Source organism: Diadema setosum, chromosome 1, assembly GCF_964275005.1.
Source record: "Diadema setosum chromosome 1, eeDiaSeto1, whole genome shotgun sequence".
NCBI classification, from domain to species: domain Eukaryota; kingdom Metazoa; phylum Echinodermata; class Echinoidea; order Diadematoida; family Diadematidae; genus Diadema; species Diadema setosum.
In genome coordinates, this window is record NC_092685.1 from 1881609 (window position 1) to 1895950 (window position 14342).

The 14342-nt window shown below is 36.9% G+C and overlaps 1 protein-coding gene across 2 annotated transcripts; it reads left to right on the plus strand.

The window, feature by feature from the left end:
• Nucleotides 1-368: 368 nt before the first annotated feature.
• Nucleotides 369-12434, plus strand: LOC140246223 (tubulin-specific chaperone E-like). 2 transcript variants are annotated; one of them, XM_072325678.1, is made up of 14 exons: nt 369-530; nt 1767-1851; nt 2363-2545; nt 3541-3626; nt 4457-4556; nt 5061-5163; nt 5855-5931; nt 6647-6745; nt 7094-7223; nt 7820-7969; nt 8327-8477; nt 8965-9093; nt 9645-9736; nt 10195-12434. In XM_072325678.1, the coding sequence occupies exons 1-14, from the start codon at nt 410-412 to the stop codon at nt 10285-10287; spliced, it is 1599 nt and encodes a 532-aa protein (XP_072181779.1). In that variant the 5' UTR covers nt 369-409; the 3' UTR covers nt 10288-12434. The 2 variants fall into 2 exon arrangements, with proteins under 2 accessions (XP_072181779.1, XP_072181787.1); XM_072325686.1 differs by having other exon boundaries at nt 2374-2545.
• Nucleotides 12435-14342: the final 1908 nt, after the last annotated feature.

The window sequence follows — 14342 nt, forward strand, 5'->3', positions numbered from 1 at the left end:
ACTTCAAAGATGTTTTGTATAACAAAAGTACAAAGTTGTATTCGATTTTCATAATTTAGATGAAAAAAATGTTTACAAAGTTTCCCAAATTCCAAAGTACTTAATCTTAATGCTAAAGAAAGGCATGTAACTAAGTAATATGACCTACAGAAGACATCAGATCCATCCATTTAAACTGTGACGTATTTCTTTAAGTGATGTTCTTATTTCTCTATGATAACAATTGAGATCTCAGCCCTCGAAAAGCAAATCTAGCATGTATAGGCCCCACTAGTGTCAAACTGGCTGTGCATTTCAGAAAGACGTGAAACGTACGTTTTATTAAATGACGTGTCTTGAATAAAGACTAACTCCAAACCCGGTTCATGACAACACTAATTTCACTTTACGAAGCGGAGACGTAGTCAAAATGCCAGAGGAAGGCCAAGAAAAACACACATCGGAGGAGAATATCGAAGTTGGTGATAGAATACTTAGTGAGGGTCATTATGGAACAGTCAGATACACTGGTAAAGTTCCCCCTACTGAAGGTAAGATAAATAGATCTAGGTCTATACTAGTTATAGGTCTGCTCAGCATTGTAGTCCCACACATAGATATTTGTGAGTCGGTGTAATACATGTACTTGGTTCAACGTTCATTCGACTTCAAGGATCTGCATTGCCATTGGAGGTGTTTGACCTTTAAGCGAACATATCAATTATGGTAATCTAATCGTGAAACAATTATTACATAAATCATGAAAATATATCGGGCACGAAATTGAATAGATTGCATGTGTTTTTTCCTTTATAGTTTTAATTATTGAAAGGCAATGCAATGTCTTAATGCAATGCCAATGTCAGTGAGAGAGAGGCATAAAAAGTGTGATTTAAATGACCAGATGACAATGAATTCTCGAGTCTTAACTTCTGTCCATGCCCTGAGTGAAAGATGACTAATGCATGAGCAAAGAAAATGGGATTTCATCAGCTCTGAGTTACAAGACCATCATGACTGTCATTGACTGTAGACCAAACTATGGAGAGCTCTAGATTAATATTGCGTTTTGTCTCAGAAACCTCTTAATTCTTAATCTTATTGCTTGCTTGTGTGATGTGTGGTCAGAAGCATTCTGTTAAAACCTCACATACATTGTAAACTGGGATAGAAATCAACTTTGGTATAAATGTGAATGATCACTGAAGTGATGCAGTTTTTTGAAAGGCATAGTCAATGCAAACAAAGGGAAACTGACCAGAAATATAAATTTATAGGATATACCGATAAATGAAAAATGAACAAAGAAAATGGTATTCCATGGGGATTCGAACCCCCAAGACTTCCGGATTGCTAATTCAACTGGTGAGTTGAGTGTTATGAAAAAAAAAAAAAAATCTTACCGACTGAACTATGAAAAGCCCTAGTTCAGTGCTCATTTTTTGTTAAGAGTGTGATTAGTGTCTCCTGTTTATAAATGAATTTTGAATAATATGTTTTGTATTTGTGTTTGTGTTTGGTAATGAAGACTGGAATAATTGACTGAAGGTATCTAATTCTAAGATAACTGTTTATAGCTACTCTTTTGAACATGCTTATCGATGTGTTATGTTTGGAGTTGTTATTCATTGTTATCTTTTCTTTCATTTTTGTGTTTAATCAGGTAAGTACTGAATAAAATATTTCATTTAGTTACCCAAAGTCTCCAGAGACTGAATCATGTTTACTGTAGCTGTTGCCCAGGTTGGATGAGTCATGAAGGATTTTATCTGATTTGTTGTTCACAGGTCAATGGCTTGGGATTGAATGGGACAACCCAGAGAGGGGTAAACATGATGGCAGCCACAACGGAAAACGCTACTTTCAGTGCAGGTACAAAATATACTCCTACGGAAAACATAACATGAAGAGATACTAACCTCTGTTGTATTTGCAATTCAGTGGGATTGTTGTAATCATGCTATCATGTTTAGTTCAAATAATACACATCATCCTGTAAATGGGCTTTTTTGACTAGAACTTACAAATTCATTCAAAAAGTATAGTGAAAAGCAAACTGAAGTTTGTATATATCTTACAGAAGCTCCAAAGCAAATAGATAAGTTGTTAATATTTACCTAAATCTGCGTTTAGGTTAAAGATGGCTTATTACACTACTGAAGTAGTGATTTTTGTATTTTATTTTTTATGATGGATCATTGATAAGATATGAGTGCAGACAGTTAAAAATCCTGAGTAAGTATATAATCAAACTGTAATGTGACTGGCCAATCCAGTCAATGCTATGATCATTCTATGACAAAGTTCAGATAATGCAGCTGATATTCAAAGATGGAAGATTATAGAATATGTGTATATTCATTCAAAATCCCTTTCTCTCCAGCTCCCCAACAGGTGGTTCCTTCCTGCGCCCCAAGAAAGCAGACACTGGTATAGTCTTCCTTCAAGCTGTCTCCTCAAGATACATTCCAGAGAACCTGGAGACGGGAGATGTTGACAACTCCCTGGCAGTCAGCTGTAAAGCAGTGGAGATGGTGGGTGCAGAGAAAATCTCCAGGCTCCAGAGGTTAGAGACTTGCATATTACTAGAATGGCAGTTTGCAAGTGTTAAGAATTAATGTGTTCTGTGAAATACTGTTTGTTTTTGTAATGTGAATGTAAGGAGATGGAACATTTTTAGTCATGAAAATTTTGAGGCACCATGCCATGAAACGTTATGCACCTTATTTGCAATGATGGAATTTCCTGTGAACATGTCAACAACATGAGGCTCTAGCTCTGTTGTTTTGGGATTTGCCATGTACCAAGTAATTTCATCAATGGTGAACTGCAAACAAGTTTACCATTTCATCAATGTTATGAAATTTGGTGAAATTATTATCATGCTTCTAGAGGATAGATGATACTGTATGTGGTATATATTGAAACTCTTCTGAAATATTCTAGGCAAATATCATTTGTAACATTGTGCATAAATGTATGATGCCATGCAGGACATTCTATGCTCGTGTTATGGTTTGAATTGTGTGGCTTGTCTCTCCTTTCTTGGCTGTTGACCTGTGTTTTTTCTTTTTTTATACTACACCTTGAAATTGTACCAATGATGGGTCTACATATTTACACACACGAGTGTGTCAAACTTTGCATTCAATGTGTGAATGTCTTAGTGATTGAAAATCATTTTATCTAGGTCTCTGGAAGTTGAGTGCATCACACCTTATTGTATAGAAAATAACATTGGTGAAGCTTTGATTGAAGGGCCCAATTTTATTCAGTCTACTGAAATTGCAGCATGCAATAATGAATTAATTGCTACGGCAGGATCTGCCTTGGCAACAGCCAATGAGCAGCAAGCATCTAGATGATTGCAACAAGAGCTAGAGTCATTGTATATAACCTCTATAATGAAACTAGCCCCATATCTGTCAGATTTCCTGTTTGCTGCTGTTAGATATTTATCAATGTTCAGTTGAACACATTTGCGAGGACGCACATAATATTATACAGAAGCCAATGTGAATATGTACGTATATTTTTCGTCTGTGTTCTTATCTTGTGCAGCTCCTTTGAGAACTTGAAGTCAGTAGCTGTTCATGGCATGAGGATTAGCAGAGCTGGAGATGAGAAGATTGCAGAGAAAATGCCAAGTATCCTTTGAATGATTCAGCTGAAAATTAGAGCAGATTGGTGCTAGACAGTGGCTGCATTGTTGACATTACATGACTAGAAAGGGGAAAAAATGCATATAGAACACTGTCTTCTTTTGAAGTTACCCGATGTATTGATCTGCACACACATATAGTTGGCTATTGTCATTTATTCTATTCAATCTTACACTTACCATGTGCTTCATTTGAGATGAATATTTTCATATTAGTAGTTGGGTAAGTTTATTGAATATTAGGAATTTTGACATTCATTATTACATGTAAAGCACAATCAGAGCACTCATTATTATGATTATTGATTTCTTGCTGCAATAGCTCAATATTGGTATCAACAATGAAAGTACAATCCAATTATGCAGTCAATACTTAGTCAGTTTGACAATATTACCCAACTCTGTGTGATTCCCTGATCTTGTCATCGTCTTGCATTGAGACACAGTATGATGTGTGGAATGTGTACATCAAAAAAATGGCAGCTCTTCTTTTGAGACTCATCCAACCTCTCAAACTTCCTTTGAAAGTGACAAGTTTTATCAACATGACATACAGTATTTTTTTAGGAATAACCTGTTTGGCAGTAGCTAAGAGCCTTTAAGTTTGATCCAAATTTTATTAGGCATCTTTCTGTGAAGTGAGATGTAATGTAGATTCTTTTGTACTACACTAGACTGTGCATCTAGAGGCAATTAATTCACATCGTGCGGTTGTGCACATATTCCTTTAATAAGAAACATGAAGGGTTGCTCAATGAGCTCTATAATAGAAATTATCTGGATTGGAAAGATTTACCTGAACAATTATGTGTTCAGATGTCAGAGATCTAGACATTTCCAAGAATCTTCTACCATCATGGCAAGAGCTGTCAAGAGTGACTAATGACATGAAGTTCTTGAAGAGACTAGATGTCAGGTATGTGTCATAGTGGAGTGCTAGATGAACATGTTAATCATTACTATGTTGTCTAATACACATAGTGTGAAAGATAGCATCATCTCTGTGGAAAATAGATGAGAGCTTTAAATGAATGCAATTTGATTCTGATATAGAATAAATTTTATAAGGTTTGTGAATGTAATATTTGGGCTTGATTGTTTGTTTGTTTGTTGTTTTTTTTTAAATTAAGCATTGTTACTTTTTGCATGTTCCATACATTTGGATTTAGCATAATTCTGATATAAACTTCTGGTTATAAGTTTAATTAGTGTCATCTCAACGTTTTGTGTCTAATGAATGTCCTGTCAAAAATACCTTGAATCAACCATAATTAGTTAGAGCATTATCATGATATCAATTTCCAGTATTTTTTTCGATGCAGTTATGTGATAAGTAATACCATGTTCGTCTCTTCAGCAGATCCATCACTCATCCATCACTCATCACTTATCCATTGTGCTATCTCCTTGTCTTATCTAGTGAGAATCGATTGGCTCTACCCAACGAGCTTTCGTCACTATCCTCAGCGTTTTGTGCAGTAGAAGAGCTCTTTATCAACAGGTGTAATATCACGTGGCCAGAGGTGAGTTTCTTGTTTAGTCTCTTCTATACGAAGGCTATTAACCTGTTGAGGGCGGGCTGATTCTGCAACAAATGCATTTCCCATAGACACTTGTCCGAGTATACTTGGGACTCGTCCTCAACGGGTTAAAAAGCAAACAGTAGGTGGGGCATTATCTATGCTATCAACAGCATCATACACTCATTGTGTATTGCCTAAACTTCATCTGTCTCTCATTTGCACACAGAGAATGATCTGTATATTTGTCTTTTATGTAGTCATTTAAAATGGATTGTATAGTTTTGGTTGAGACCTACAGCTGTATCTTCAGGTTTCTAACATTTTTTTGATGAGATCATGATAAATTTCTCATGAAATATGAAAGAGCATGTAATTCCAAGAGGGATTCATGTTTATTTGTGCTTTTGAAATGGCTGAGATATCAAATGCAGAGCAATCATAATAAAAGGTGGGACCCACCTTTTATTTGGATCATTTGTTTTACTTCGTTTTTTGATGTCTCAGCCTTTTCACAACCAATTTTTCATCTAATAAACTTTGAGTTTCTCTTAGAATGAAATGCTTTGTATTATTTCCTAAGTGGTTTCTTGGTATCTCGCTAAAGTTAAAAGCCCAAATCCTCATCTCCACCGATACTGTACCATCCCTTTAAGTGGAACTTTGATTGTGATTTGTTCCTTCATATTATTAGTTGCTGAAGATTGCAAGGATGTTACCCAAACTGAAGAAGGTTCATGCATGTTTCAACAGGATATCACATTTGACAAGGTCAGTCTTAAACCGATGAAATGTCAGGGATGCAGCTAGTGACTTGTACCATACATCTTAGGCATGGATATGTGTACTTTACAGAATGTATAAAGCATATGTATGTGTATACTGTATACTTGGTACATGTAATGTGCTGTTATCAAAATATCCTGCATTGGCCAGCACTAAAATTTGAAATGCTGTATTTATTTGGCCCTTGTACAAGCCGACAGAGTGTACTCTCCCATGATTTTTTGGTTCTAAATGCTTTTTATTGGTTTTTGTTATCTTCCAGAAATAGCTGACATCCTAGCTGTGCCTGCATGAAATCAGATCCACATATCTAATTTGGTTACAGTTTCAAATCATAGCTTGCCATTGTACCCGAGTACAAAATACCCAGACATGACCTTTTTATGTCGTCTGCCTATCAATATAGGATGAACTCCAGTAGTATAATTTTCATTGGATGGAAGATGATAGAGTAGGATTGGTGGGTATTTGAGCACAGCTGCATGTATTGTCAATGTAGAACTAGAATGGCATGAAGTCTGCTGACATTGTACGGAGTGAATACTCTATCAGTTGATATGTGATACATGATATTAACCTCTTACTTCCTAGAGAAGGCAGTACACACAAAGTTTATACATAGCATACCCAAATCTGGCAAGTAAAGAGTTATTAGACTGTGGCACTGAGAAGTCTTGTGATGTGTATGTGTGTATCCCAGGCCTGAGGATGGCATCTTCCAGGACCTGGATCTCTTAAACCTGGAGGGGAATCAGGTGACCGCATGGCAAGACGTCCTCCAGTTGGGTCACCTACCGGGGTAAGAGACTCTCAACTTGATAACATGCTCTGGAGATATATGGAATAATCTTTGTCTTCCTCACTGAATATATTCAAGAGATGTCATCACTGTGTGAATGAATTTCATAGACCTCTTGGTTAGGTCACATGTTTCTACCTCTGAATATTCCTTATGTCACTCAGTTGAGTCTATCAACTTTTAATTTGATCTATATGAAAAAGTTTGGTATTAGTGAAGCCTATCAGTAGTGTTTCAATAAACCAATTTACTTGTCATTGCACATATTGTATTTTGTAGGGTCTTTTGTAGATAGTCTATCACACCATGAAAAATGCTTCACTGGATCATGATTCTGTTTTGTCTTAGATTACAGGTTTTGATACTGAACGCTAACTGCATTCCCAGCGTACACTTTGATGATGCGACTTCAGCAGAGAAAACACAACTCTTCACCAGTCTCAAGTCTCTCTCTTTACACAACAATCAAATAGCCAGTGTAAGTTTGTATCAGTTCCTCCCTGGTTTCACTTTTATTCAATATCCTGGAATTCTCCTGACAGATTGTCAGACTTGACCTTTAGTATTTTTGATGAATGTATTCAGAATTTCAATTGTTTTTGACAACTTGCTTTTCTCTGAAGTTAGAATAGTTTGTGTGCATGCTATTACCCTGGTAGATTGGGAATGCTATACTAGTTTTTGTTGATTGTAATGTGTAAGTATGATAGCCTGTACTGTGATATGGATGTATGCCCACGCTTTTGTTTCCCTTGTAATATTGTATGAAAATGGCATAATCATGCTGACTTTATGCATTTCTTGATGGTAAGAGTTTTATTCAGAATCAGAGATTATATTAGATGTATCACAAGTTGAGTGTTTGATATATCCTGCCTTGTGACAATGGCTCATTTAATATATACAAGACATTCTTGGATAGGATGTTATGATGATAGCAACAACCCTAGCAGCAGCAAATCAGTGTGCAAGACTCATTCTCATTGCTGTGGTAGTTACAATCAATGTTGGTTACCAGTAGACAAAGAGTGAGATCTGATGGGTCTCCAATATCTCCTCATGATATGTTTACAGTGGCAGAGTGTGAATGAGATGAACAAACTTCAGAGACTGGAGGAGCTGAACCTGAAGCGAAACCCTGTTGTCCAAGACGAGAAACCGTCCACAGTCCGGGGTCTGATGATTGCTAAACTGGGACTTCTGTCTCATTGTAACCACAGTGCAGTAAGTATAAATTACCGACAGTGCCCTTCCTATTTATCTGTCATATCATTTTATATGTCTTTTTTTCTGTCCTCTCTCCTATTTTGTATTCTCTCTCTCTCTGTGATTAGTATTCTTTGTTAACTGTTGGTTGCATGAAAATGTTGTCTGGTGAGGAGATGAATCCATAATATATGCTTCAGTAACATTGCTTTCATTCATTCATTTTTGTTGAAAGGAAAGGTTTGTGGTGCCAAGGGTGTAGAAAACGAGAGGTCTAAGTCTTTACTGTACCCATTGTGTAAAGTGGATACTCCTGTGGACAGATAAACAAATGTAGTCTATAAGTCTAGCCCCATGATCATTGATTGTCCCCAGGTTTCTGATGCGGAGAGGAGAGGATCAGAGATTGACTACCTGAAGAAGTACCACCAGGAGTGGCTTCAAAGTGGGGGAGGCAAGACCCCACCCCAGCTCCTCAAACAAGACTTCGTGGATAATCACCCACGCTATGCAGCTCTTGTAACAGGTAAGTTTGCATTAATTTGGTTTCTTCAAACCATCGTCAGGATATGCCATTTGTAAAGTTTGTGTAGGGAAAGGAACGTACATCCATATTCTAGTTGATGCATTAGACTATTGCTCAATGTGGTGAATGCATTGTAAAATCTGGAAAATATTTGCTTGAACTTAGCCAAAAATTTTTTATTGATATTTCTCTTTCTAGAGATGAAGCTTCTTTGAACTCTTGTATTTTGATTATTTTGCCATCATAGTGCCCAGAGCAGAAAATGACTGTCATTACACAAGGTGATTAACCTCTAGAATGACTAACCTGTTCTTCATCATATTCATTTTTCTGTCACAATTTATGCCCTGGCCTAGTCATTACCAGAGTAAGATATATACAGACCATAATTATAATTTGATGTAGCATGACCATGACTGCACAAGATATATATGAGTGTAGATTTGATGCGTAGTGGATATTTAGGACTGTTTCGCTCTTTGCTCAGTGTACGGTGCTCCTGAAGCCACTGATGATGACAAAGGGAAGCCAGGCGCCCTCAAGTCTTCCCTCCTGGTTCTTACTTTAACCTGTCCTCAACAAGATGACAAGAAGACCATCAAGAAGAAGCTACCAGGTATGTCAATGTTTCCCCAGATAACGTGACCACGATTTCCTCTTTCTCTGTCCTGCCTGTCATCAACCTGCTGCCGGACACTCTTCTATACATCACTGAAATCACTCCGTTAGAGAATCAAGCAAATTTTTGAAACACTTGACAAAATTAGGAAAGAAATCAGTGCTGATTTGTAGTGTGTCGTACCACTGGACATGTGATTGAAATCAATTTGATGTTGTGTTAGGATGAAGTCCATGTTTGACCAACAATTTTATCACCCCAAAGAGTCAAATTACTCCTAATTTGCTCATTGTGGGTTTGTCTTTCACTGTTGACACTGGATTTACTTGACTTGTATTAAGGAAGCTGCTCTTTGTCATTATACAAAACATTTCTATGTTCACTATTGTACAGTCTCTTACAGTAAAATTTTGAAAATAGGTTTATGTAGGATATTCCTCCTGAGTATATTCAAGCTTTCCTGACACCATATGAACAAAATCTATTCGCACATGTTTCTGCAAGATATACAACTGTGTCATGTGTATCACTTGCTCTGCATCACTCAGCCACCATGGATGTGACCAAAGTAAAGGGCCTGATCCAAAAACTCTTCAAAGTGGACGTTGCTGACCAGCAGCTCTTCTACATCAGTCAGAAGGTGAGAAAGAAATTTGGTTGAAGAAAGAGTAATCTACAGGCCTGTTTTAGTGCTTTAAGGTCTTATTTGAAGGTCAAGACTGAGATTTTCTTTTGTAATTTTTTCCGAATTAGTTTTATATGCAAAATACACATTGGTATGAGTCATTGTTGTGATCAAGAGACCCCAAGTACTTGAAAGAAAACTATTTCTAGTCAAGTACTCAAAGAAATTTCTTTCCCCTTTTGCCAGGTAGTAGATAGTCTATACTGTATTTTGAGTCATACTGTGCTGTGGTATTGCTATAGGAAAGTCTATTTAAACAATTTCAAAAATATTGAAAAAAATGAGCAAGCTTTGTTGTCTCCTGCTTATTGCATCACAATTGGTTCTATTCCTATAGGTGAACAAAAATATACAAATATATTTCATGGTCAGGTTTACAATAATATGATATTTATGATGTGATGTCTTTGTAGCTTCCTGATCAAGAGATTCCGCTGGACAACGACCTTCGACAGCTGACATTCTTTGGTGTTGAGTCGGGTGACACGATCATCGTGAAGTGGTGATGATGGGAAATCTCATCAAGTCTTGTGATGGAAGCAGTAAACAGTGAAACATGAACTCGTCTTACCAGCTGTGATGACAAGGTCTCAAGTCAGATAGTACTTTGGGTTGATGTATTCATGAAATACACATCATTTGGTTGATTCAGTGCTGTGTATATAAGCTCAACTAGTTTCCAAGTGATATGCCATTCCATGACTAAGTTGATTTTTATGAATTGAGTGAGATGAAACAAACAAACTGAAAGGTAAAAGTTTCTCTACATTGGTTGCAGAGTAAGAGAGATGGAAGAATAGATTTTCACTTTTTCCACAAAACTATGATGTTTATTATGATCTCATCATGCAAATAGAATTAGATAGTGATTCATTACTACACAAGTCTCACGTTCTTGTCAAATGAAATGATACAACAAATTGTATCTTTTCCATTGAATCATCTAGAGCTGTTTTTATCTTACTGGGTAATTCTCTACCCAAAACATTATTTCTTACCACTTCTATTGTACGTAATAATGGAAGAGTTAATCATATGAAAGTGACATCATTGCACCAGTGGATGGGTGACATTTTCACGTGTTCTTCAATTCGCGGTCCAACAGTGACTTGTGAAATTCGCAAAAATTAAAACCGCGCGAAAATAACAGCTTATACAGTATGTTATTCGTTTCTGATATCATTGATTCATAAGTGTGATATCTGAAAATTCCACAGTGTTTTCATTCTAAGTCTGATTTCAGTGAAACTTCTACCAAATTGTTTGATTTTATTTTACTTGTTCAAATCAAGTATAGTATACAATGGCATTTCAACTTGAATCTGTGGAAGGATTCAGCAAAGTGGTTTAGTAAGATCTATTCCCATCAACCCTGCCAGAGTGGGAAATTCATTAAAGCAAATAGAGATATTAAGGTAACTTATCTGACACACGCTGTTTATGTCATAATCAGGGCTTATCAAATGTTCAAGGCATTTCAAAGTGATGATGAGCAGTAATATCATATGATTGTCAATGCAAATACAAACCCTTTGAAGAAAGCTGTCTGTATACCTTGTGGAGCATGACGTGGCTCAAACTGACCTCCAAGGCATTTGCTAGCATCGTAATAGCACAATGTCCGATATGCTGTGTAGAGACAGTGAAGAGGCAGCTATTAACAAGTAATATGGGCATAAATGCTCAAGTGCACATGTACATGTTTGTATGTGCAAGTCATATGTGTGTGTATGTATGTGTGTGTGTGTGTATGTGTGTGTGTGTATATGAATGGCATGTAGTGGCACACACTGATTTCAAGACATTTGTTGACATCGTAAACAGCAGAATGTCTGATAAGATACAGTGATGAAGTGAGAAAGGCAGCTCTTTGCAGATAATGTGTACATACACTGTAGATGAATAATAATGAATATTTATGTGTATATGCATATATATTTGCATATTTATGTATGTGTATGTATGCATGCATGCATGCATGTTGTGTTCTTGTCAAACTTTGTTTGTGCCTTTCCCTATATTACCAATTTTGACTGCATTAAAGCCCTAAGGTGGTGTAATGACAGGAATATACAGTATCTTGAGGAGAACAGTGTATAATCGGAACCTGAAGAAAACCTACTGCCACATCTTGATATAGTTTCTCTGTAGCTATAGAAACAGAGTGCATGCCTCTTCCTTACTGGAAGACGTCTCCATCAAAGCCTGGACTTGATTAGGTCATATGCTTGGTGACATCACCTGTCGGCCAACTATTAGTGTTACTTGAGGATTTTACGATCAGCAGTTCCATTTCTGAAACACTAGACCTGTGGTCAAAGACATGTGAAGACTGAGTTTGGCCCATAGTTAGAGTCAAAGCTGGTCTTAATAAGTCACATTTTTAACTCTGAATCATCTGTACTCATAAATACTTTCTAAGTTATTCTAAAGGCACTAGAGAGGAAAGAAATATTCACAAGATTAAAAAATTAGAAAGTCCTGTGATGGTAATAGTCAGAAATTCATCAGCAGAAATGTTTTCTTTCCTCATGGTTTCAGGACAATCTATTTTACTCACACTCAATTATGATATGATGTGGATGAAATGTTATTTAAAGTTTTTGTTTTTGCATTGTTGTTGATTGATGGATTTCTGCATTAAAGTACCAAAACCAAAGATTAAGCTATCAATACAAATTATCACTTATAATCAAAGAAAAGGTGTGAGTTTGGAGTGATTTGTGCAATGTTGGTTTGGTGTTATTTCAATTTTGTTTGCTAATTACCATTCAAACGTTGTCCAGGTTGTAAAGAGATTAGTTATGAGACTAACTCATAATGTCCAGTTGTCCAGCACCAGTCATCAAGAAGTAAAAGCTAGTTTCCTGCATATTTGATAACATCTTTGGACAGACTCCCTTCTGTAAAGTACATTATGTACACAATAAAAACTAGAAAAGCACTCTGAGAGCGCAGACCTCCGCCAAGCAGCTACTTTCCACCGAGGAGATTTTTCTCCTCTCCACCCCAGGGAAAAGCTCTTTGGGCTCTTCCATGGAGATCAGCGATTTGCCCGATTTCCCAATATAGGAGTCTTTGTTACGTCACAAACCCTCAGCTGCACGACGCGCCTCGCCCTAGCAGAAACTAGAGTACGCACTCTAGTGCGCGCATGCAAACCCCAAATACCCGCAGCCTGAACTCCCAAGTTCGTTGACCCTACCTGCCAAAATATCAAAAATCCTTCATAAATTCCCCAAAAATTCTCGGATCACTTCCAAAAGTTAATCGTTTGTTACTTATGTCATTCTCAACCTTTCCTGCAAGTTTCATCCCAATCCGTTAACTACTTTTTGAGTTATTTTGCACACGGACAAACGAACGAACACACAAACCAACGGTAACAAAAACATAGCCTCCTCCCTCGGCGGAAGTAACAAAAGCAATGCATATATATATACATGCAGATGTTAAGGAAATTAATGCTGGGACCCCTTTGAAGCATCTAGTGCTTGTTGTTGGGGCCCAAAGCAAGATTATACAAAGTACAGTTGTTAAATGGCATATTGTTCAAAATGAAGAGAGAGAGAGAGAGAGAAAAAAAAGAACAACTTAGCAGCCCTACACTATACACACACCATGTTGTTATCACACATGCAGCGCACACCCAACACACACATTCAGTAGCAATGTCAGGATCAGAGAAGGGAAGAGAAGAAGAAATTTGGTATCAAGCAGTCTACTCAGTCATGGATAACAGTTTCGTAAAAGTATGCTATTTGAATAATGTTCTGAAGCGAGAAAGTGTAGTGCTGGACTTGAGATCTGGACTAATTGAATTCCATTTATTTACACCTGTAAAACGAATTGAATGAGTCCTAACTGTTAAGCGGGCTAATGGCATTCTCAGGCTATATCTTTCCCGAGTAGAATCATGAATAATCATGAAAACACAAATTACATTTAAACATATGAAACAAAATTGGGAGAATGCCTTTATGATACTTAAACATAAACACTAATATATATATTAAATTGAACAAGTTCATAAATGGGTAGAATTTTTAACTTGACAAAGATTGATAAACTTGAACTGCGAGAATTGCTCTTAGAAATCAATCTTATCGCATGCTTTTGTAACATATATAATTTCTCAACATGAGTTTTGTAGATGTAGACTTTAAGACACAGGTCCCTCACATCCCCACTAAATCTGAGTAGCTTTGGCTTCTCCACCGTGAAACAACTTGTGCACCTTCCGGCTGCTCGTGATGGGGATGAAATAGTTTCAGTGAGGCTTCTCTCCTCTGATGTCTAAACTCAAGTGTGGTAACTTGTGTGCTGAACTTTGTCCTTGTGAAATGTAACATTCATTGTAACTCTCAATATTAGAGACCTATTTGAAACAAGGAATAACTTCTTTCTTCAGTCTGTTTTGTACATTCTGGTTTGCTGGTGTTTGACATGGGCCATCAAACTTCTCTGATACAATTATTGAGCAATTATGTGTGTTCCTTGTGATGCCACCCTATAAAAAGAGCTCACATCATAAATGTACCTACTAAAGTAGATCATGTTG